The 26,397-nt window shown below is 40.2% G+C and overlaps 1 protein-coding gene across 1 annotated transcript in view; it reads left to right on the forward strand.

Moving 5' to 3' along the window:
- The first annotated feature begins 12,620 nt into the window (after positions 1-12,620).
- The window catches only part of PRKG1 (protein kinase cGMP-dependent 1), a 1,182,852-nt gene continuing 1,169,075 nt past the window's right edge, over positions 12,621-26,397 (forward strand). The window contains exon 1 of the mRNA XM_024744836.1: positions 12,621-13,494. Coding sequence (XP_024600604.1) covers positions 13,229-13,494 — 266 coding nt within the window. The 5' untranslated portion in view covers positions 12,621-13,228. The remainder of the gene's footprint in view (positions 13,495-26,397) is intronic.

The following is a 26,397-nucleotide window of genomic DNA, read 5'->3' on the forward strand; positions in this document are numbered from 1 at the left end:
AGTAGGAAGAATTCTAGAGAGAAAGGAGGGAAGGAAGGAAGGAAGGAAGGAAGAAAGAAGGAAAGAAAGAAGAAAAGAAGGAAAGAAGGAAAAAAAGAAAGGAGGGAGGGAGGGAGGAAGGAAGGAGGGAAGGAAGGAAAAAAAGAAAGAAAGAAGATAAAGTAAAATAAAATAACGTTATTAAAATAAAAAGGAATTATTAAGATAAAACAATAAACGGACGGATAGAGCCCTCGGACAAATGGTGGAAGCAACGCTATACAGACAAAATCTCACACAGAAGCATACACATACACACTCACAAAAAGAGGAAAAGGGGAAAAAATCATAAATCTTGCTCTCAAAGTCCACCTTCTCAATTTGTGATGATTCGCTGTCTAAAGGAGGGAAGGAAAGAACAAAGATAAAGTAAAATAAAATAACGTTATTAAAATAAAAAGTAATTATTAAGATAAAACAATAAACGGACGGATAGAACCCTCGGACAAATGGTGGAAGCAACGCTATACAGACAAAATCTCACACAGAAGCATACACATACACACTCACAAAAAAAGGAAAAGGGGCAAAAATCATAAATCTTGCTCTCAAAGTGTACCTCCTTAATTTGGGATGATTCGTTGTCTATTCATGTATTCCACAGATGCAGGGTACATCTAGTTGATTGTGGAGCTTTAATCCGGGGCTTCTGCGGCTGCTGGGAGAGATTTCCCTTTCTCTTCTTTGTTCTCACAGCTCCCGGGGCTCAGCTTTGGATTTGGCCCCGCCTGTGCGTGTAGGTCGCTGGAGGGCATCTGTTTTTCGCTCAGGACGGGGTTAAAGGAGCCGCTGATCCGGGGGCTCTGGCTCACTCAGGCCCGTGGGGGAAGGAGGAGCACGGAGGGCGGGGCAAGCCTGCGGCGGCAGAGGCCGGCATGACGTTGCACCAGCCTGAGGCGCGCCGTGCGTTCTCCCGGGGAAGTTGTCCCTGGATCCCGGGACTCGGGCAGCAGCGGGCTGCGCAGGCTCCCCGGAAGGGAGGTGTGGAGAGTGACCTGTGCTCGCACACAGGCTTCTTGGTGGCGGCAGCAGCAGCCTTAGCATCTCATGCCCGTCTCTGGGGTCCGCGCTTTTAGCCGCGGCTCGCGCCCGTCTCTGGAGCTCCTTTAAGCGGCGCTCTTAATGCACTCTCCTCGCGCACCAGGAAACAAAGAGGTAAGAAAAAGTCTCTTGCCTCTTCGGCAGGTCCAGGCTTTTCCCCGACTCCCTCCCAGCCAGCCGTGGCGCACTAACCCCCTGCAGTCTGTGTTCACGCCGCCAACCCCAGTCCCCTCTCCCTGCGCTCTGACCGAAGCCCAAGCCTCAGCTCCCAGCCCCGCCCGCCCCGGCGGGGGGAGCAGACAAGCCTCTCGGGCTGGTGAGTGCTGGTCGGCCCTGATCCTCTGTGCAGGAATCTCTCCGCTTTGTCCCCCGCACCCCTGTTGCTGTGCTCTCCTCCGCGGCTCCGAAGCTTTCCCCCTGTGCCACCTTCAGTCTCTGCCCGCGAAGGGGCTTCCTAGTGTGTGGGAACCTTTTCTCCTTCACAGCTCCCTCCCACTGGTGCAGGTCCCGTCTGTATCCTTTTGTCTCTGTTTATTCTTTTTTCTTTTTCCCTACCCAGGTACGTCGGGGGTTTCTTGCCTTTTGGGAGGTCTGAGGTCTTCTGCCAGCATTCAGTAGGTGTTCTGTAGGAGTTGTTCCACGTGTAGATGTATTTCTGGTGTATCTGTGGGGAGGAAGGTGATCTCCGCGTCTTACTCTAATGCCATCTCGCTATGCATTGTTATTAGCTCATTTTTTAAATTGCTCATCACATTAGTTTAATTACTATAGCTTTATAGTACACTTGATAGGCAGTAGGACAAGACCATTATTATTATTTATTTTTTTATTCCTCTTTTTTTATTGTGGTAAAATATACATTAATCATATTTATTTTGACCATTTATAAATATGCAGTTCAGTGGCATTAAATACAGTCACAGTGTTGTGTAACCATCACCGCTGTCTATAACCAAAACTTTTTCATCATCCTCAACAAAAACTCTGTAACCATCAAACAGTAACAACCCCATTTTCCCTCCCACCAGCCCTTAGTAACCTCTATTTTCTGTCTCTATGAATTTGCCTATTCTAGGTACCTCGTTTAAGTGGAATCTACAACATTTATCCTTCTATGTCTGGCTTATTTCCCTAAACCTAGTGTTTTCAAGGTTCGTCCATGTTATAGCATGTAACAAAATGCCATTCCTTTTTTGGCGTAATAAATCCCACTGTGTGTATATACCGTATTTTGTTATTCATCGGTTGATTGACACTTGGGTTGTTTCCACCATGTAGCTATTGTGAGTCATGCTGCTATGATCATTGGTGTACAGATATTTGTCAAAATCCATGCTTTCAGTTCTGTTAGAGGTGCAGTGTAGGTAGTAGCAGAGTTGTTGGATCATACGGTAGCTCTACGTTTAACCTTTGAGAAACTGCCGAACTGTTTTCTACAGTGTCGTCTTGTTTTTAAACAATTATCACAAATTTTAAGCATATACAAAAGTATAAAAATACTGTGAGTGTTCCTTGTATACCCATGAACTCCTCCAGCTTTCTTATTTACCAACTGATGGCTGTCATGTTTTATCTATACCCCCACCTGTTTCACTCCGTTCCATATTATCTTGAAGCGGCTCCGAGACAACATGTAATTAATTACACTATACATTTTAAAAAATTAATTAATTATTATTTTTTTGGCTGTGTTGGGTCTTCATTTCCATGTGAGGGTTTTCTCTAGTTGCGGCAAGCGGGGGCCACTCTTGACCATTATTTTTGTTGCTTTTCAAATATCTTTATTTTTCTGCAACATCTGTTGTATGAATTTTAAAATCAATCCATCAACTTCTATTTTTAAAACTATTGTTGGAATTGCGTTGAATTTAGAGATAAATCTGTGTGGGGTGATATATTGTAATATGTAAATGCAATTTTGATCATACTACTCTTAGTTTTCTAAGTATAGAATAATCAGTTTTTACTATTAAAAATTACTCTTATTGATACAGTGGTTTATAATTTTTTATGCCCATATTCTCCAGTTTGCCGTAATCTCTTTCATACAGTAACTCATCAGTAATAGCAATTGAAAAGCTGCTTATCCCATGCTATATACTAATGAGCATTCTCTATTACAAGTGTTTGAACTATTACTTTTGTCTTTATTGGAAAAATGAGTTAATCTTTTAAAGTAAAAATGGATCTCTTTGTTCTCTAAGAAATGGAATAATGATAATACGAATGTATGGTATGTTTTTCTATTAAATAAATGTATTTGAATTTCCAAGGTTAGCTCTGTCAGGATACTGTTTCTTTAAGCTATCTAATTATTTTAACCTGATTTTCCTGGTGAATAGATTTTCGCACTCACAAGGAAAGAGCAGTCTTTATAGAAGAAGGATAAAAGGAGGCTAATTTTAGATGAAACACGAAACCCAGTGAAGAGACTATAGTATCATTTCATAGGTGTGACAGATATTTTGCTATTTCCAAATGTCACTTTGGAATCTTCCATATGTTACTTACTGTAAAATTTCCCTGGTTATGGCGTTTTATGAAATCCTTGGTGCCTCCTAGGATAAATTTCACTTTCATGGGAAAGGTACTCCAGGTGTACTTTCTGGCAAGCATGTGGCTTTGTTCCTCGCATACCAGCTGCTGCCCCCCACTTGGAGATTCCCCTGACCAAAAAATTACCTGTGGTTTCCAGGACATGTTCATAGAAGAATCCATTCTAAGGGATTATACATATATTCAAAAAGGCTCTTCCTTAATAAAAGTTTTTCATCAACTGTAAGTTACAGAAATTCAACTAGTGCATTAATTTGGCAAACTAATCCTTTGGTTTCAACCAAGTGGGCTTATGTCAATTGGTTATTTGGTGATTTAAGCTTTCTGTACATGTCTCTCTCTCTCTGTTTCTCTCACACACACACATGGCTTATTACTTTTCCTTCCCCTTCCTCTGTACTATGATAACCTTTCAGTTTTTTCACTTTTGCTTTTAAGTTAGTCATTTCCGTATCTATTATCCCTCCCCCTAAGTTGCTCCTCCTACACTATCATAAGCTTCTTGTTTTTTTTTCACTTTTTTACTGGGGTATAGTTGATTTACAACGTTGTGTTAGTTTCAGGTGTACAGTAGGGTAAAGCAGTCATATATATATCATATATATATATATATATATCTCAATTTTTTTTCAGATTTTTTTCCAATCTAGGTTATTACAGAATATTGAATAGAATTCCCTGTGCTATACAGTAGGTCCTTATTGGTTATCTATTTTATATATAGTAGTGTGTATATGTTAATCCCAGTCTCCTAATTTATCACTTCCCCCCACATATCCCCTTTGGTAACCATAAATTTGATTTCCACATCTGTGAGTCTGTTTCTGTTTTGTAAATAAGTTCATTTGTATCATTTTTTTTTTTTAGGGCAGATGCTCTAACTTGTCTCTGTTTATCCTTAGTGTCTAGGGGAATGCCTGGGATCTGTAGAAAGTGAGCAAAACATATTTGTTGAATAAATGAAACCAAGTGCATTTGATCAGGTAATACAAACATTTATTTTTAGTTTCCCATTCAAAGGAAGAATGCCAGATTTATGATATCTTTCTTAATAAAAAGATTCCTGACATAAATGGCCCTTCTCCAGCATCTTTCCTAGAATGCTAATTTGACATTTACGCAAAAGGTAAATCAGTTTGTTTAGCTATGGAGGAGAGGAAGTTGTCACCCCTGATTAATAACAGTGTGCTAGCATCTAATCCCCAGCAACTTGTGGCATTTCCCATCTGTTCTTAACATTACTCCATTTATGCTCTTAACATTAAAATATCCAAATATTTTGAATGGAGACATTTTTAAAGGAAGAGTTTGTTGCTACTGACATACCCAAGCTAGAAAAATGATTTAGAAGAAAAGTACAATGACACACACACACACACACACACACACACACACACACACGCACACACACACACATTCCAGCACCACCTCATGTTACCCAAAGTATTCCTGGCAGAGTTTCTTGCTGATGATTTTAGCCACAGTCTGAGTAATGTCTGCTTGCCCGAGCATTGTAAAGTGATCTCCCTTTATTAGATGAAGTCTTGAATGAAAGGTGGCGTGGTACTATGTCTTCGTAGTTCAATACCTTCTGTCTTTCTGCCACCTCTCTGCAAATTGTGGGTGGCTGGAAAGGATGCTGTAGGAAAGGGAGAATTCTGCTGAGCCAAAGTGTTTTTCAACACACAAAAAAAGATTCTTCACTGTAACTAATGCAATATTTAAAATTATTATGGGACAGTTTTGAGTGTTTCTACCACCTTCTCACTCTTATTAAGGCTGCCAAAATGTAGCCCTATATAACACAGATGGGAAAAATATCATCAACACGGCACTTGGGGACGTTACCTGTAAATATGGGTGTTTTAATATCTCCTGGAATACTGTAGGTTCAGTGGAACTATTTTTTTTTATAAAAACAAGTTATAATATATTTTTATAATAAATGACTAGACATTTTGAGAAAATAATTTCCAAATAAATGTGTCCCCTTTGCATCAGAAATAGTAAATGAACTATTGAACTAACTATGCAGTTTTGATTAGAGACCAAGAAAAATAATGATAGTTATAACAGTTTGAGTGATTGTCAAAATATAGGGCTCCTTATGCCTGGTAATGGTTTGTTAGCTTTTTTACATGAGGACTGTTAATTTGAAATAGTTAAGCACAGATGAATGTCTCCATCAATAAAAAGCAGGTGGTGAGAATTAAGACTGGAGGTGATTTTTATCATATTCTTAAAAAACATACATAGTAATAATATTTAGCTTGTTCTTTTAAAATATCAGAACATTCTGAGTTATTAAAAATATTTAATAAGACACCAAATGCCATTTTTTTAAGGTAAGAAGAACTATAATCCTATAGCATCTATGTGAAGAAAGGGCATACTCTCGTCTTTGTCCCTTGTTACTGAGCATTTTATCACAAAATGGGACTGCTGTGTCATATTGCACTGGACTAACGGTTCTGAAAGTCAGGAAATGACAGCACTAAGTTAGGCAATAGGCTAATATACAAACCAGATATTAAATCTTTTGTGTCAAAGTTGTATAAAAATATGTATTTATATACAATTATGCTTTTATATGAATATGCTATTTAATGAGGCATGCACAAGTAAATGGTAACAGTGAGTGGCTACCTCCATAAAAGGGGGTCTGTGTAGGTGGGGAACAGGGATGAGAAGGAGACCTACCTTTCATTGCATATCGTTTGGTTTTTGAATTCTATATCATGTACATCAGTTTATAAAAAGAAGTTCCGTGTAGATGAGTCCAGTGTCTCTCACTTTAAAAATCAAACCAACAAAGACCTACTATATAGCACAGGGAACTATATTCAATATCTTGTAATAACCTATAATGGAAATATTCTTTAAAAGAATATTTTAAATACTTTAAAAAATGGAAAATATTCTTTAAAAGAACATATGCATGTATATATATAACTGAACCACTGTGCTATACACTTGAAACTAACACATTATAAATCAACTATACCTCAATAAAAAAATCAAACCAAAACATCAAGTCAAATCAAATAAAAAGATAGACTCAAAGGACTTGTATTCTTTCCCAACCCCTCTTCTCAAATATTTGATTAGAACCGGAACCTGAAAGGCAATATGATATGGGGGCACTTAATTTCCATGAATGGCTATGGAAATATCCAATTAATAAGAATCCAAGATATTTAAATGTATTTCCAGAGCCGAACATATTATAAAAACACATACTGCTGTACAAGAGTTATTACTATTTTACAGATGAGAAAACTATAAGGCTCAGCAGATGAAATAATTTACCCAAGGTCACAGAGCAAGTTCACTACCCAAGGTAAACTATGGTAGCATTTCTACCCCATAAAAGTTTAAACTAGTGAGTGGTTCCAATCCCTTCTAGAACCTATGGTTGGAAGGATTTACACTTCAGTCATAATAAGATACAACTTTTAAACATGAATATCTTTTATGGAACAGAGTTTGTCATACTCAGAAGGCTATCTGTGTTGTCATCAGTGTGCTTTAAACAATTTATAATTTGTAACAACTTTTGATGTCCCCAAGTACCTATTTGAAATGTACTAAAGTAGCTTCACTAAAAATGACTCTTTTGTAAAGTCAGGCTTTCTGAGAGTGGTAAAACATTTCTGGCATTTTTAATGGTCATTTTAAAGTGGTAGCTGAGTAATTCATTAGTTTTATCTTGTTGTCTAACCAATTACCGCAAACTTAGAGACTTAAAGCTACACTTGCTTTTTATCTCACAGTTGTGGAGGTGAGAAGTCTGGGCATAGCATGACTGGGTCCTCTGATCAAGGTGAGATCAAGGTGTCAGCCATGCTGTACTCTCATCTGGCGTACAGGGTCCTCTTCCTCACTCTAGTGGTTGTGATAGGGGTCAGTTCCCTTCTGTTGTAGGACTGAGGTCCCCATTCCCTTGCTGGCCATCTGTCAGCGGTTATTCTCATCACCCAGGTTCCATCTGCATTCCTTGTCTCATGGCCCCTTCTGTCTTTAAAGGCAGCAGTGGAGAATCTCCCCCGAGTCAAGTCCCTCTCATACTAGTAGATCTTACATTAAAGCCAACTTTAAGATACTTTAGTTACTTTTGCAAAATGCCTTCACAGCAGCACCTTGATTAGTGTTTGAATAACTGGGAGAAGGTACATATCACCAAGCGGTGAGAAGCTTGGGGGCTGTCTTTGAATTCTGCCTACACAAGTAACGAGTAGGCTGAATGTAGTATAAATATTACCACCATCATCACCACCACACCAGTCTGTTCAGTCCCCTGATGGGCTACTTTCTCCACCAAGAATCAAAGCAGAGGATCCATTACCATTTTATTTATGTTATTTATGTAGGGTCACATTTAAATGATAACATCTTGTTTTCATCTCACTGCATTTGAGCCTTAAAGATGCAGATGTGAGAATTGAATATCCATAAGTCCGATTTATATTTGGGAAAACTAAGTCTCAGGGGGATGAAATTAATTGCCTGAAGTTCCATAGCACGTGTACCTCCATGTTTCAGGTTCAGGGTTCTTAATATATGGCAGAACTTGATTTCTAACAATATTTAAGTACCATCATCTCTTAGTTTTATTTTCAGAATTCCTAGGAAAAAAAATTTTTCAAACTTTTAGACAGATACCACAGAAAATTGTAAAAGGCAATGGTTTTCCTATTGCACGCAGCATGAAAAAGAACTCCATTTACACCAATAGGACCACATGGTGGAAAACATTTATGCATGCTTTTCTGTAGGAACATGTTTTACAAGAAAACATAATCTATGCTACATTAAGTAAATTCAATACATTGAAACCAGTTTTGAAGTTTAACTGAGGCAACACTTCATTTGCTATTTTCATGTTCTGTGTGGTGGTTAACATAGATGTGGTTGTATTTCAAGACTTCAGGCTTTTATCTCGTCTAAGGTGTGACCACACTTTATGGTCACCAGAATGATTTAGGTGACAATGTTGAAGCCACATCAAGTATGATGTAGAATTAACTGAAAGTGCTCCAAGTTTCTGTTAATCACAAAGTCACTGTAATCTTTATAGGACCAACCAGACTCCATCATAAATCTTTCTTTTCAGTTTTAAACTCAGCTGAAGTACACAAATGGATGTTGTCTATAAAAACAGACTGATAATTTCAAAATGTAAGTCATAGGGAGAGCAGAATTCCATAGACTCTTTAAAGATAGAAAGGTGAAATGGACCCAAGGTGACTCCCGTTCCCCATTTTACAAATGAGGAAAGTGAATCCCAGATAAGTTTAGGGATTTGCCTGAGAGCACACAGCTTGGGAAGTGACAGAGCTGAGAAATAAATATAGTTTTTGGATCCAGTCCAGTACTTAGTTTACTAATTGCATCCCTTGATGGAAAATGTATTGCATGCAGTTTCCCACAAATCCTGTCATCTTTGTAGCCAAGAGCGGTGTTTGGATGTAAGGTATTGAAAATAGATGGTTTAGATTCCCCTCATCTCACCCATTCCCAAAAACTTAGACCCTTGTCTATATTTTCATTTCCCCAAAACTTTCTCTGCACTCCTCTACTGCCATCCGTGGGACCTCACTCAAACCATCTGCACATGACTATTTTCCTCACTCTGGATCCTTGTAACATGCAACAAGGTCAGTGTTCCAAGGGTGGGGCAATGGGACTGGTCCACCCACTCAACGATAAATGCAGCAATTGCTTGAACTTAGACCAACAGTATTCTTTGGGGTGGGGGGAGGAGTATTTTATCACTGACATTGGTGAGAACTCCTGGCATATAGTGATAATAAAAAGCACACTATTTGTCTGTTTTATTATTATTATTGACTTTTTTAAAATATATAGATACTGTCTTCCCATTGCCCCATGTGACACTGACCTGGATTAAAGGACAGGAATTCCCTATGAGCTACTCACATCCATACGGCTTCAAGTTCTTTAGAAAGTGTTCCTTATTAGTGGGGTGGAGGTGGAGAGGCAAAGCGGCATCATAACATGTGAAGGTACATGTACTTTTGAAACTGTATATGAAATGTATAATAGATCCCAAAGTATCATAAGGAAAACAACTTTGGTAAAGAGATTGGTTGCTGAGAAGCCAGAGTCTTAGATACTTATCTGAGCTTATATGGGATTTTAAATTTAGTGTGTTCTCATCAACAAAGAACTTCTAGTTTTGCTTGTCAGTGGGCTCATAGAGAAGTGGACATTTTAATGTATTTCAGGTAGAAGCAGTATGCATGGGGATTAAGACAGCCTGGGTCAAATCTGGACACTGTAAAAAATATATAGATACTGTCTTCCCATTGCCCCATGTGACCTGGATTAAAGGACAGGAATTCCCTATGAGCTACTCACATCCATACGGCTTCAAGTTCTTTAGAAAGTGTTCCTTATTAGTGGGGTGGAGGTGGAGAGGCAAAGCGGCATCATAACATGTGAAGGTACATGTACTTTTGAAACTGTATATGAAATGTATAATAGATCCCAAAGTATCATAAGGAAAACAACTTTGGTAAAGAGATTGGTTGCTGAGAAGCCAGAGTCTTAGATACTTATCTGAGCTTATATGGGATTTTAAATTTAGTGTGTTCTCATCAACAAAGAACTTCTAGTTTTGCTTGTCAGTGGGCTCATAGAGAAGTGGACATTTTAATGTATTTCAGGTAGAAGCAGTATGCATGGGGATTAAGACAGCCTGGGTCAAATCTGGACACTGTGGCCATGGGCAAATTAATCTGGCTAAGTTTCTCCATCTATAAAATGAGAATAAATAATAGTACCTACCTTACAGAGTCATCTTGGGGATAAAACCATCTAGTCACATAAAGGGTTTAGCCCTGCGCTGGTGCATATTAAACACTCAATGGATATGTACCATCACTGTCATTTCCAGTAGCTAAAAGATTTTTAAATTTGTCATTTTAAAAAGTGTTTTATTCTGACACAAAATTCTGTATATTTTCTTTATTTCGTTCAAACATGGAACATGAAAACTCTCACACAGGTATTTAAGGACCTAACCTCACTTCCCTGTGATTAAGATATTTATTTAGCAAATATCTCCAAGGGCACTAGATGGCGACCTTCTCCTTTAAGAAAAAAAAAAAAAATCTAAGGTTTCATTAACACTTTTTGCTTTGACAGTTGAAACTTTCTGCTACAGATTTAAAAGCAAAGACCAAAGGGTAGAGTCACATCTTTGAACACCAGAGTCTCAGAATCATAGAATTTCTAGATTTTCAGGCTTCAAGCTAGGAGCAGCATGGCCTGGGGAATCCTGGCTTCAAACTTTTGCCCTTGGGTGATCTTGGACTTCACCTTTCAAGATTACATTTTCCTCCTCTATAATATGAAGTGGTTGGGTTAGATCATCTTCAAAGTTGCTTACAGATTTAAAATGCTATGATTTTTAACAAATCAGTGTATACTCTTCTACCAGTCTGTATTTTCTCAAGCGTTCCTGTGCTCTAAGTATTTCCTAAGCCAATGGACACGATTTAAGGTCACCGGATGTCAACATTACCTAAGTTAAAACTGATTTATTAAAAAAAAATAAGATTAATTTTGGAAGATAGGGGTGAATTTAGGGTTTTGAGATGTTTGTAAAATAATGGTCTAAAGGTTTCTTTTTTTTAATAAGCAAGATAAACATCTGAATATCTGCATTTAAGATTAGTATCAGACTTGAAAATAACCTGTCCATTTAAGAATCATTTAAAAACTATTTCTATATCTCCCATAAATAAAATTGAACCTATGCCTACATATTTGAAGGTGATAATAAATTTTTCTAATGTATTTTTAAATGCCAATTATTTTGAGTGTTTCTAAAAGGATTATAGCCGATTGTTTATAGATAGAAGCAATAGAATAGTAACTATCAACTGGACAGAGAACTCCTTCTCAAATATGAGTAGATGAAGCCAGTCTTGAGCATCTGGTGTGATTAAAAATTCAGATGTGGCTTAAAATGTTTTTAATTTAAAATAATCAGATGAGTAGAACTAACAGTAAATAATAAAGACATCTTCAGAATAAAATATATTTTAGGGTTTATTTATAAGTGAAAGTATATGCCTGCTTTTTCCTTTACTGAGGTGTTTCAGACAAGGTAGAAAGATTTGTTTTTAATAAGTAGCCAGTGGATTGTACATTGATCTTTCTTTTTAAGGAAAATTACTATTTCTACAAAAACCCTTTGGTATCTTAGTTTGCATCCATTTTTTTTTCCTTTAAAAAAGCCATGTTAATTTATGGATCATTACCTGAGGAAATGCTCCTCCCACCTACCCAGACAAACTCTTAAACAGTGATTTATGTTATTAAAAATGCTCCCTGTGACATATACGTATACAAAAAATACAGTGTAGGAAACAGAAAATACTCCGGGTTCAAATGAGTATAAAAATCCCTTTAGCAGAGAGTGTGGTGATGGATGCACAGGTGAGGGAGAAATACAGATAACAGAAGCTATTTTTCCCTAAAACAGGAGCTGGTAGGGTGAGCCAGCAGCTTAGCACTGGTAGCCCTCAATTCGCAACCATATAAGATGGTATGGTAATATAATTTGGATGCTCAATATACAAATTTTAACTGTAGCAGATGAAATAGAATCCAAACTCGAAGAAATTTACGATGGATGCATGGACCTTTTTTTCTTTTCGGTAAACATTGGCTCATTACCCTATGAGTAATTCATCCAACTTACCCACCAACAATTTTAGTTTACTGTTTCCACTAAAATTTTATGCTGAAAACACCTGGAACTGCGAGTGCTCTGTCATTCTAATTACTCGGGGTCACAACCACAGAACTTCCCAGTTAGAAACACACACACACCCCCTTATCCAGAGCAGAAGTAAAAGGTGAAAACAAAGATGAATTCACGCAGGTTATTGTCTAAAGGCAGTTTAATATTTATGAAATGTTACACAAACACACACACACACAAACGCACGTACACACACCACAAAGTCTTCAGGCTCCAGTTACAAGCGCTGCGTCATCTGCCAGATCACATGGTAATTGTTGCTATTTCAAGGATCAAGTGGCATAAAGCTCTCCCCTCCACCTCCACCCCACCCCTTTCCTTTGGCACCATACAGCGTGCAAGAGTGATTATTATGTGATGAGGTGAGACCAGGCTCACTGGTCTAACCCTCCCAGCTAGAAAGCAGGCTCTCGGTGGGGTGGCGCGCGCGCCGTGTTCTCACGAAGTGATTGGGAAAGGGGGACGGGGGAGGGGGTCTCAGGGGAGGAAGGGCAGCTCTAATTGGTTTCTCAATGAAAGATAATCACCTATTCCCCGGAGAGACTGGCGATTAGCACTCTGCCTCTCCTCTCCTTCGCTTTTAGACTTCTCATCCTCCCCTCGGTGCTTTTAGTCCCTTCAGCAGAAGCGGCTCGAAGAAAGCGGCTTCTCGCGCCGCACTAGGAGCAGCACCGCTGCGCTCGAGTACTTAGCGCCCGTTCACTCGCTCACTCCGCGCTCGCCTCGCTCGGCTGTCGTCCCAGCCGCCGCCGCCGCCGCCCGAGACAAAGTTTCGCGGAGGGGCTCAGGGAAAACATGAGCGAGCTAGAGGAAGACTTTGCCAAGATTCTCATGCTCAAGGAAGAGAGGATCAAAGAGCTGGAGAAGCGGCTGTCAGAGAAGGAGGAAGAAATCCAGGAGCTGAAGAGGAAGCTCCATAAGTGCCAGTCGGTGCTGCCCGTGCCCTCGACCCACATCGGCCCCCGGACCACCCGGGCACAGGGCATCTCGGCCGAGCCGCAGACGTACAGGTCCTTCCACGACCTCCGACAGGCATTCCGGAAGTTCACCAAATCCGAAAGGTAGGCGCCGGGGCTCGACGCGGAGGGCCGGAGCGGGGCCACCCCTCGCGGCGGGCGGGCCGGGTGGCCGTCCTGGCGGCGGCTCGGGGGCTGCTCGACGCAGGGCGCCCCTAGTTCTCCGCAGCGCGCCGAGTGGGGGCTGGCCCTCGCGGGCCGGGAATGGGAAGTGTTTATTTTTATTTCTGCCCATCACGTGCTGTGCTTGTCTCCGCCGGGCTGGGAAAGGCGAGCTCCTCGGGGAGACGCGCCCCTGTGGCGGGGGGAGGGGGGGGGGGAAGAAGGAGCGTGGAAAGTTTTGTCGCGCTCGCTAACTTGGCCGCTCCGTACGCGGCTGCAGTCGCGCGGTCTTTCCTTCGCGCACCCCTGGGGGGGCGCCCGCGGGGGACAGAACCCGGCCCATCCCGGGGCCCGGAAAATTTCCCGGAGGTGACCCCCAAACCCAGGCCACAGGGCATGCTCAGTGCGCCGCTGGAGCCATTTCGGAGCGGCGACGGGAGGCTGGACAGGGTTGGGTTCAATTTAGGGACTGAACTCGCCCGGAGCCCAAGCCCTGCTGGGAAGGCGCAGAGGGGGTGGGGGGAGGGAGGCGGGACTGGGATGCGTCTCCGCGGCAGGAATCAGCCTCTGAGGGTCACTTTCCAGGCAGCAAGCGATGTCAGCAGGAGATTGTAAAGAAACCCCACTTTCTGGATGTTCTTTTGCTCAGTTTGTGTCCCTTCCAGAAGCGCCACATCTTGGGCTGCCCAGGGCTTGGAGGCGGTTCGGTGACCTTGCACCTGAAGCAGGTTTGGGGCTACTGGTCAGCCCTGTCCCAGGGTGGATAATGCCCCCTCCTTGTTTGTCTTCCTTCCGAGTCTCCCTGGAAAAGCTGGGATTAAGAGGGAGGGGAGCTATTTCTCTGGACGCCTCCAGGCTCCTTCCTTTCCTTCTCCCAGCACGTTGAGGGCCAAGTCCTGACAGTTCAAAGTTGTTGTCGCTCTTTCGTGGTGTGCAGAGGAGGCCGGGCGATTTTGGCCACAAGTAGGAAGCTTTTGCTCTCCACTGGCCGCCTTCACCGGAGAAGGCTGATCGATTGGCTGCAGCATTAAAGCGCCTCTGGACATTAGGGAGAGGAAGTGCAGACTCCAGAGCCCATTACTGGCTTTTAGTCTCTGGAAGTGCACGGCCGAAAGTGCATTTCTCAGGATATTGAATATTCCATTAGGCGTGCCTTCATGCCCACCTACCTCTTACCCCTTCCCTGTTGTTAGATCACTTGGCGTCTGAGTTTGGGGCCCTCAGGGGACCCCTACATTAGTCCTTCCCCCTAAGCTCTCTGACTTTGAGGCCAGTACTTCTAAAGAGTATGTCCTCTTGTATGTCTCCATCCAGGCCAGTTGCAGGGCTCTGGATGTCCCCCACTCCTCCGCTGCACCCCTTCCTTGTCTGTTTCAGTTGTGTACTGATTACGGTGTTTGCATGTGGGAGTGGGGGAGAGGGGAGCAAAGGAGTCTGGGTAGGGGTTGAGAGCTGTTAGAAAAGGGCCAGGAGCTGGGAGTGGGTTGAGGGAGAAAAACAGGAATCAGGCAGAAAGGATTCACCTTGGGAACTGCAGGCCCACTCTGAACCAACGTCTTGAGGGACAGCTTTCAGATTTCCTGAGCGACGCTCCACATATAAAATGACACCGTGCACGTAGCACCTTTTGGCCCAGGCTGCCTTGGAAGTCCCTATCAAATGGAACAATGGCATTCTTACTTCTCTCAGGCCAAGACTGCAATCAGAGCTAACATTTGGCCTTGCCCTTGGTTGGGAAGCTGCTGTGTCTTGCCTCAGCTGAGCTGCGCATTCCTCGGCCGCTGCCCTGCCTCGCTCTCAGCAGCTGGAATCAATCTGCCCACCTCCTGAAGAAGCCACTTCATCAGCGGTCACCCGGCAGCTGTTCGCCTCCTAGGGCTGACCGGCTGGGGCTTTATCGCATTTTTGAAATTTCAGATCTCTGTGTCTGGACTGTGCCCCTCAAAGAGTAACCAGCACCACCTCGTAGCAAAGAGGAGATTTCACTGGGGTCTAGAGAGGACAGGAGAGGAAACTGTCTCTCCCAGAGTCCGCTCTCATTCGGGAGCTAGCTCTCAAAGAGGCACTTTTATTTTCCTTGATAAGAAATCTCTCTAGGAATGAGAGGCGTTTTTGTGTGTACTGAGAGGAAATGGCTGATCTTTCAAACGTACACATCATCTTCCTTTTTTTTTTATTCCTCCCCCGCCCCCTCCGCCGCCCCCGCGCACACACTCCCGACGTTTTCGAGTTAGGGGTAGGAACATTCATCAAAAGAGTGGATCATGCGCAGTAGCGGTCGGTCGGGCGCGTATTTGTGTCTGCAACAGCTAGCTGAAGTGCTTTTCTACTTCCTCTGTGCGCTGATTTACGCTGGGACTGAGTGTAAACTTTTCCCCGCTCAGCACTTAGCTTTATGCTTTCAAATGGAAGCGTGGAGTGTATTTTCAGCAAGCTGACTCATTAGAGTTTAAAGAATTTTGACAGGTATAATATATGGGCATAGTAACCTCTGGAATTAGGTACTCATCCTAGCATTTAAAGAGACAGTACTAACTTAATTATTGGTGAGACACCTTATTTTGGCCAAGAAAAGAAATAATTTAAAAAGTATATCTGGGATACAACATTTAACAGCAAACAAGATGCTTTCAAAATAAAAGCGTATTTGCTAATTTTCAGATATTTGGATTTGGGGAGTAGACATTCCATCAGCTTGTGCATCCTTTGTTAAAAGTTGTGCCATCCTGATGCACTTACTGGGGCTGAAGGAGACTGCTTTATCACAGAGCTAGTGTTCAATTGCAATTGCTGTAGGATTTAGTGATAGCTATTCATGCTATGGGTTTGTTTCAGACTTTACTAGGACACCCAGTTTTTATACTAACAAGAAAAGAAACACATTTTGAAAGTGTAGGAATTGTTTGGCGGGCAGAATGATAAAAGAACTTTTGCCTGTAACCACTGTTTTAGAAAATGATGGCAATCTGAAATATTTACATAATCGGTGGTAAAAATATCTTCAGCTTTTATTGCAGTGGAAGGACATGGGAGAATTCACCGACTGTTGTAATCAACTCAGTCCAATTAGCCAGATTTCCATGTGTCCACAGAGGGTATAATGCACAATCTCCATTAAGAATGATCTAAGTATCTAAGGAATGCTTAGATGAAAATCATACTAGGGAAAGGGAAGATCTGAGCTCACAGCATAAGTATCAAGTGTACAGTATGATCATGTTTAAAAAGAAAACATCCGACTTATTGCAGTCCTCATTTTCATACCCCTTAGAAATGCCCAGTAGAGATCAAGTGATAATCACTGAAAACTGTAGGCTGTTTTGGATGACGATGATACTGTACACTTATATATATAACTTTCTGCCAAATAACTGAGTATTTCACATGGTTTTCTGTGAACTTCTGATTCCCTGCATGCATATATTCCACATCAAGAATTACCTGCTATCCTAATTCTCCCCCTTAACTTTTTATACACACCTAAATTCCTTATTTTGACCACCCAGTTAGCTCAGAAGACTGTATACCGTTGTTGTTTTTTAAATTAGCTTAGGCAAAGGCTGGAATCAATATTAATCTGTTACAGGAATAATATATTGTATTCCAAGCCGCTTGAGCATTTCCCGTCACAAATCCCTTGATTCTTGATGATGTACATTCATCCTTTGGAACTTGTACCTTCTTCCACTGGGACATGGATGCTTTGGAATGGATGCCCCGGAAAACTCTTTGCCTTTTGCATCTCTGATTCATTTCAGCTGGTTTAACCTTCAGACTAAATCAAGGGATTTGGCCTAATTTTGACATAAGCAACTTCAGTGAAATGAGCGGGTACCGGTGGAATTCTGGGCCCAGCTTATTAATTGTTCACATAGAAAATACACAATGCTTTAAACTAGCGATGCTAAGAATAATAAAGATAGCTAATCTCAGTGATGTTAACACAGTGCTAAGCTCTTTACTTTCAGTAGCTCATTGTTTTTCTACCAGTGGTCCTAGATCACATACGTACTTTTCACGTGAGGACACTGAGGCTTGAAGAAGTTAATTCACTTACCTAAGATCTCACAGCTAGGAAATGGCAGCCATGTTTGAAACCCCAATCTTGCAGTCTTTAGAGCCCCAGTTCTCAGCAGTTATATTCTATAGCCTTGGAATCTGGCCAGTTCCATCTTACTAACTGGTGAATCCTTCCAAATAGGAAGAAAAGAACCTGCCCTAAATTAGAATAGGATTTTTTTTTTTTTGAGAAGTCTTAGAGCCAGCACGAAACTGACCTTATGAAAAAGTGACCAATGAGCCCTTGTATCCAGCACGTACGCCCTGGGTGTGCTGTGCCAGGCCAGAATTTCCCCAGGCTGTCCTGCTCTGGGGATTGTCATTTCCTAATCATTCCCTCTTCTTCCTTCCTCACTCAACTTCTCTAGCTCAGTGTCATGTCATAGGTGGTGCCGATGAATAGTGCAATCAGGAAGGATGTGAAAAGGATCTTGGTTGCTGCCTTTGGATATCATTCACTATACCCTTTGCCTTTTGCCTTACAGACCCCTCCTGCTGATTCCTTCATCCCTACCAATCCTTCCATCCAAAGGAATTTATTACTACTTGACAGCATACCAGTATGTTAACCAGTTATCCTTTCTGGATTAATGCAGTAATGTTTTAACAGGAGCTTCTGGGAGAGGACATTCGTTTAGTTTACTCAGAGGAGTCATATTTATGATGAGAGTTGAAAGGGAGAAAAGCTGAGGAGGTGAGGGGAGGATTTTTAGGCAGGCTTGCTTGTCAAGATCCTTGTGTCTTGCTGCGTGTAATTTGAAGAGGACAGGTTCCGAGCGTAAGCACCTCACACCTACATTCAGTCAAAGAGGTACAGGAGGTAGATAGTACTCTGGTTTTAGTGATGAGAAAACTGAGCAAATCACTACTGAAGTGCCTTTGAAAAGATATCGGAAATGGGACCAGAAAGACAATATAGGTTTCTTAATTTTGCATCAGTACCGGCGTTGGTGAATTGATATCTCCAAGTTATTATCTATTTATACTTATTATTTAAGACATATCCACTTTGCTTTGGTGTTGGTTTGGGCTCTGGGATCAAGTACATTTTCCAGATATATTTGTAATACACCAGGAGTTCTTCGTTCCATCCGAATCCTTGATACATGTGTAGGTTGCAAGTTTTCATTTAATCATGTGTTCATTAGAGATTTGACTGACCCTCATGAAAATATTTCTAAAAGACCTGAAAAAACAAAAGACGTTCTATCTTTTTCCTCTTTCCTTGCTAAGTGGCTGCTGCCCAGTGCCCTTTCCCCACACTGTGTAGGAGACGCTGAGAGTGCATTAAAACCCTCTCTTTCGATAAGATTTTCAGGTGATTTCATGGTTGCTCTGAGTAGGAATAATTATTTTCATTTGCCACTGAGCATTTGCTTATCAGAGTTCAGGACCCTGTGTTATCTCAGATTCTTGTAGCTCTTGGAAGTTACTGTGAGTTCTGAGATAAACCAGGGATAGCATATCCTGTTTCACAAAAGTGAAAGCTCAGAAGCTTGGAAATTGTCAAAAATGACTACTAGCTTTGTTAGTGTCCTGTGCTGTAGGATCCCCGAAGAGAAAAGGGGCTGTATGTGTATGTTTATGTGTATGAGTATTGTGTATGTATATGAGTATGTACATATATGTATACACGCACACAAATTGCTGATTTATTCAGTTCATGATTTTATACTTCTTATGGTAGTTACTATTCTGAAACTCCTGTAGTTTGGCCCCATCAGTTTCTTGGGGAAAGGAGGATTTACTTCTTGGGCTATTATCATGAAATAGATGACAGCATCCTGCAGCTTATCAAATGCTTGTGCTTGGTATTAAGACACACAGTCCAATACTGTCTCCCAGAGCAGGGTGCTAGAACCAATCTCTGTTGCTTTTTATCGAAGTACTTCCTACCTCCTGCTTTTACCCAGTGATGATTTTTTTACCTTCTTTTACTTTGTTCTTGGATCTGCCTGTGTTGTGCATCTCTCTTTTGGGTCCCTGGTTCCTCTCTTCTAGCTTGACACCTGGAACTCCTGCCAGATCTCTCATTTGCAAAACTCATACAACCGCAAACGTAGAACAGAGGTCTTGTTCAGAATAGTACTCTAACCTTTTAAAATCTTTCATGTCTTCAGATATTTCAGATTTTTTAGATATTGTACAATTTGAATTTCCTAAAGTTTTAAAAATAATTGCTCATATTGAAAATATACAGTGCTTTAAAATATTTCTCAATGAAAAATAGATATTTCCAGAAAATGTGTATCTTTGAAATAGATTTGTTTTATTATATAAAGGCTAATCCCTTTATTGTTGTTCTGAACAACAGATTTCCTTTTAAAAAACTCTTAACCTTACTCTGCACTACTCCCTAAACATTGTTGGTGGACCGCGGACTTCAGTGTACGTTATGTTGCTTTTATTTTAAACATTTTCATATTGTTTTTTTATGTGGGCATATAATAGAAACCCATGCTACCTTAGAAAATAGTGGAGTTTTAAATTCAACCAATATAAAGTTTATATTAGCTAGAAAGTTGTAAAATACTTTCTATAATTTGTCCTGTCCAATGTGTTGGCTGTGTGGTTAACCTTTTTTTTAGTGCATGTTGATTTGACATATTCTTGGAAATTAGTCCTAAACAGTCAACATGTTGATACTAGGAGTTGATTTGGGTTGATTTTATTATGTGGATGAGCATGTTGATAGCACTTTGGTGTGTAAGGGGATAACATGCTGATTTCACCTGAGTGTTTATTTAATAAATGAATTTGCCTTAATAAGGCAAATCCAGTAAGATATCTGCTGTAATTACCTTGTTAGGACTTCGTTTGAATTTTTTTTTACTTGTGATAAAGATTATACAAGTACAGTTCTTAAATATGCTCTCTGACTTGTTGCTAATTCAAACTGTTCCTCCTTTATAGATCAATTTAGAGAGGGCTTCAAAATGTGTTTTAAATCCTCAGATGTGTCTTTATTTGAGCACTTTGACCTCAAATCCTGCAAAAATGCTACTGACAAACCTTATAGGGAATCGTAAACGTACTTGTGTATTTGCCTCTTACAAATACTTGTAGGTCTGTTTGTTCAACTGTATTGCCTGATGAGCAAATCCAAAGCCTTTGAGTAAATGTCAGTATTTTGCTTGATGACTTTCATTGCCCTCATGGTGTGGGTAATGTTAATTTCATGTCTCACAGGACCACCAAGGAACTTCACTACATATGCTAAAAATTCTCAAAATAGAAAATTCTTTTATATGTTAGGCTGTAAACCCCTGGGTAGAAACCAGGTCTGTTTATAGTAAAAATTCCAACCCTATACAACCCTCAGCTTACCATACATTTCTCTTCCCACGTGCTAATTTTCAGAGGCAGGGTAAGAACAGCACGTATCTAGAATGTATTAAAAACAAACAAATTAAAAAAAAAAACAGCCACCCTGAAACCTTCTAGAGGATAGAACCAATTCATATTCAATTCAGTCTCCTCTCAGAGAATAAGTTCACTCTAAAATATTCAGGACAAAATTTCATGTCTTCAGATTTCAGCTGTGGTGTCATGGCGCAAAGTGGTGTGTTTGATTAGTTGTAAGGTTAAAATGAGTAAATAATAGGTTAAAAATCAAACTTCATGAATTATTTGCTTCTTAGGAAATAAGGTTGAGTGCATGCACAGGCACCTCCCTAGGGATGGTTTTTGACTTGCATTCCAATTGGCTTCCCCGACTGGGAGGATGACAAATACATGGCAGGAAATTGCACAGAACCCACAGTCGGTCTTTTCACAAGAGTGTGTTACACGTGAGAACATCATTCATCCCGTGAGTCACTGCAGAGAAAATGTTTGAGAACTTCTGATCTGAACTACGGCTCTAACATATCGAAATCTTGATGCTGTGACACTTAAAGCTACTTATCTGTAAATAATGGTTGTTAGCTTTACTGTACTCTACTTAGCATGTATACGTCAGAGCCCCATTTCCCAAAGTGTGATGTTCATATACTGGTGGCATCAGGGATGCTTCTAGGTGGCACACAAGTTAATTTATTTTATATTAACAGTAAGGAGTTATAATGTACTGAGGGAAAAGATGTAACAGTCACGTTAAATCTACGCCATGTGGCTGCTGTTGCTTAGAATAACGCTTCATTTTACGGGTTCATAGATTTTAAAGGAAAATATAGAAAAATACAGATTGTGAATAACATAGATATAAATAACACAAAAGAGGGAAAGATGGTTTTAAAGTCATTTTCAACAAGGAATGAAACAGATTGTTTCCATCCTCATCTCCTCCATGTTGTGGAAGATTCTGGCTAATCGAGTTCTCACTATACCTGTCTTTGGGTGACTCCTTGGATGGCTGTCTGTAAGTTTCTCCACAGGAATTGGAGTGGGGACATAGAGTTAGATGGGAAAGGTGGTTTTTATAAAATATACCCTTGCTCTGATGGTAAATCAGTCTGGTTGAGAATTAACTCACTTTAATATATCATCAGAGAAATGTGTGGTGTACCCCCAGATTTATGAATTCCTTTGCCATGCCACAGCAGGGCCCATAGGTGAAGGGGACAGTTGGGAAGTAATAAAGGGTTGCCAGGCCTCCGGTCACCATCCAGCCTGGGGTTGCTGGGCAGCTCTCTCTTTCCAGAGTGTGTCCCCAGGGCTCCTCCTTGGACCCTGAGAGTCGGTACCTGTGGCTGTGTGGCATCTTGTAGCCAGAAATACAGGATGCTTTCTTTCTTTCTCTGTAAAAGTACAATTTGGAAAAAGTTTGGAAGGAAAAGTCTTTCATAAGATACACATATATTTTCCTATAATCTGTATTCCCTTTACTTGTAGGAAACTAGATTAATCTAAAAGATAGATATTTGTTTAAAAAGTATTGTTAAAAGAATGGTTTTGTGGAAAAATGAGAAAAATATAAGGAGAAAGGAGGGAATATATTACAGGAGGAGGAATTGGCAACAATCCGTTCTTCTTTCAGAATATAGTGCAGGTTGTCTCCCTACCTACTTAAGAAAGGGACTCTTTAAGGTTTGGATATAGGTACCCTCCAAAAGGTAGGGGGAAAAGGAAGGTGAGGGAGAGGAAGGGAGGGAGGGAGGGAGGAAAAGACAGCAAGCAAGAAGATTCCAAAAATTACCACAAGATGGCAGCAGGAGTATAATATTTAGCAATTGTACAACTAGTAGTTTGGAATGTCTTTTAGTTGAATATTAAAATATATTCTCAAACATATAACTTTCTTTTTTTATTGAAGTAAAATTGATTCACAGTATTATATTAGTACAGCATGGTGATTCAATATTTTTAGAGACTGTACTCTGTTTAAAGTGATTGTAAAATATTGGCTATATTCCCTGTGCTGTACAATATATCCTTGTAGCTTTTATACATGGTAGTTTGTGCCTCTTAATCCCCTACCCCTATCTGCCCCCGCTTCCCTCTCCCCACTGGTAACCACTAATTTGATTTCTCTATCTGTGTGTCTGTTTCTGTTTTGTTATATTCGTTCGTTTGCTTTATCTTTTTTTAGCTTCCACATATAAATGAAAACATAACTTTCTTAATATGAGGATTCAGGTGTTTGGAAAGTGTATCATTGAATACATACAGTATTATAGTTTTCCAATTAGTAGTGATTTGGGGGAATGTGCTTAAAAAGCCACGGTGCAGTGTTCTTCTTTAGTGTTTAGTCTAAACCAAAAGAGAAACCGATAGTGCACTTTGCATAGAGAGCTCTTTTACATTGATGTTGGTCTGAGGGAGATTCCTAAAGCCCCTGTGAGGAAACCTCTGGACTCATATTTGGCACAGAAAAGAAAACTGAGAGAAAGAATGGAAAACTAATAGTAGTAAAAAAATATATGTGTGAGGAGATAGAGTAAAGGGAATGGTTTCCTACGCACTCCCGTCTCCCCGCATAACGAACTAAAAGACAATTATTATAAGAAAAAATGAGCTATGAGACAAAACTTCTAATAGCTTCTAATAGGTTGTTTGATCCCCTTGATAACTCTGTGATTCTAGAACATAATTAGGTAAATCGTAACATGGCCTGTTGCAGTCTGAGGTCCTTTTTAGAAAACATTTTAATACTTTCCAGTTAATGTGATTATTTACATACCTTAAGTCTTTTTTAAGAGAAAAGCCAAATGTTTTATGGGATGCCCTAAATATAAACTGCCTCTCGATTCTAGGGTAAAAAGAAATGAGTGTAGTCTGAACTACCACAAAGGGAGAGATTGTGGGTCGTACTTAATGGACTGTAAGTTTTTGAATCAATATTCCCTTGGAAAGTGCCATTCAGTCTTCCTGTAAAAGGCTATTTCATTCAGTCTGTGACCCCTCTCATGTGAAAGCCCCCAGGGGACTGGAAGTGAAATAGTCTTGCTGATGACAGCATTTGTGATTTAACACTGAGGAGAAATGTTCTTATTTTGGTCTGTCCCAGTAACCAAGGGTCAATGCCAAAATGAAGTTGTACTGTGCATAAAAAAGAATTCACGCGTGATCACATGGCCTCTTTCATGGGTTTCTTTGCTCAGCTATTATGTTATATTGTACTTAGATAAACAAGCAATAGGGGAAATAGAGAATATTTAACACTGCACAATTTGATACCCTGTTTGACAATAAGCTGCCTTTGTAAAAAGTGTTTCGAAACTCAAATATGTTTATTTGAAGCTGTCAGTATACAAAACTGCTCTTTGGGGCAGTCATTTATATTTTTCCTAGGATAGGAAAAAAAATGTTAAACAGTCGATGACTGCAAGAAAGGATCAAGAGTAGATCAAATGTAGGGTATGCTTTCTGTTGTCTGTAGGGCTAAAAAAAAGGAGGAAATCTAGTCACTAGTAGACACGGTGAAGCAAGAGATAAGTAGCAATACATTTTGTTTTCTTCTGGTTTGTTATCAAGGCAAGACAAATTTCTGAAGTGTGGAAGCAGGGCTGGAAACATACTGCCTTGAAATCATCTGGTTATCTAGCCTCTCCAGGGCATTACCAGGGATGTCCACACAGGATGAGCTGAGACAGGCCTTGGACCCACTGAGCTTCTTGATATTAGAGCAATTTTTAAAAAAATATTTCTGTATTAATTTTATTATTTATTTTGGCTGCGCTGGGTCTTAGTTGCAGCACGCGGGATCTTCATTGCGGCATGCAGGCTTTTAGTTGTGGTATGCATGCAGGGTCTAGTTCCCTGACCAGGGATCGAACCTGGGCCCCCTGCATTGGGAGCGTGGAGTCTTACCCACTGGACCACCAGGGAAGTCCCTATAGCAATTTTTTAAGAAGTTTCTTTTGTGTGGCTCTGCACCCTTATTCACCATGTTAAAATGCTTCTTGATGTTTCTAGTTTGTTGTTTGTTTTTCTACCTGAAGTAGAATCATCCCGTAACAGTCCTCAACAACCTGCTTTTTTTTTTTTTTCCCCTTAACTATAGCTCCTTTCCAGATCAGTCCGTATTGGTCTAATAACCATGTACTGTGCTATTGTATCCATGTACTTCAGCTTATTAATAGTGATAGTTGTTTGTTTTGTTTCTTGTAAGCATAAACCACACTGCAGCTAACATTCTTGTACACATTTTCTCATATGTCTTTAATTTATATATGGGATAAATTCCAAACAGTGAGAGTGGTAGGTCAAAAATGTTGCTAATTTTCAGTGTGAAGTTTTTAGTTTGTGACTATGCATAAACTTTCTGTATCAGATAAATGATCTCTAGCCTTTTCAATTAAAAATAAAAGGCATGTGAGTGGCATTTACAAAATCAATTTTCTACATTAAAGACAATTCAAACATACAACTATAGCAGAAACATGCGGAAAGTTATTTCTTTTTTACACTTGAGTTGCATTCATGAGAATGCTCTTTTTTGAAGTAATGTTTACATGCCCTTTTACTTTTCAGATTTATCAAGTCCATATTGTGTTTTGGCTTGATTTTTTTTAAGTTGGATAAAACTTTTGAATTCCTACAATGTGATATTGAAAGTAAGGATAAAATTGTTCGTATATACTGCTCTTAAATAGCTAAAGTCCATCATCAAGAATCACAGTGGTTTGTTTTGTTTTGTTTTTCATCAAAATACATTTTTGATACTTTAAAGATTCTGGGGAACTTGTTCCCACTTGGGAAAATAACAAATTCCAAATCTCTCAGTTACATTTTTTTAAAAGGCCAGTGGGAAGATTTGGACATATATGGTATTGGAACTACTGAGTGGAGCTTTCTTTTTATAGGATGGCAACTTCTGGGAGAGTTTTCTGTCCTTTTTTTGATCATTGTTATGGTATTGAACTAGATTTACTGAAAGGTAACTTTGCAAACATTTATTTCGACCAGAATTCATTCATATCACATATAATCAATCATGAGGTTGAAGCCAAAAAGTGAAACTGATTTTGGAGAGTCAGAGGAGTAATCTGAGAGATTTTAGCCCAGTCTAATAGAAAAATGACCTGAAACTGTCATGAAGATTAAAACAATGGGCTGTGGCGCCACAGACCTGAGGTTGACCTCTGACTCTTCCTGCACATATGGCTGTGTTTTTTTTTTTATTAATATGACTGTTAATGTAATCTTTATATCCTCTTTTTAATTTTATTTATTTTTGGCGCCATTGGGTCTTTGTTGCTGCGTGTTGGCTTTCTCTAGTTGCGGCGAGCAGGGGCTATTCTTCGTTGCAGTGCATGGGCTTCTCATTGTGGTGGCTTCTGTTGTGGTGGAGCACAGGCTCTAGGCCGGCGGGCTTCAGTAGTTGTGGCACGTGGGCTCAGTAGT

The sequence above is a fragment of the Neophocaena asiaeorientalis genome, unplaced genomic scaffold (assembly GCF_003031525.2).
Source record: "Neophocaena asiaeorientalis asiaeorientalis breed wild unplaced genomic scaffold, Neophocaena_asiaeorientalis_V1.1 scaffold131, whole genome shotgun sequence".
In the NCBI taxonomy this organism is placed as follows: domain Eukaryota; kingdom Metazoa; phylum Chordata; class Mammalia; order Artiodactyla; family Phocoenidae; genus Neophocaena; species Neophocaena asiaeorientalis.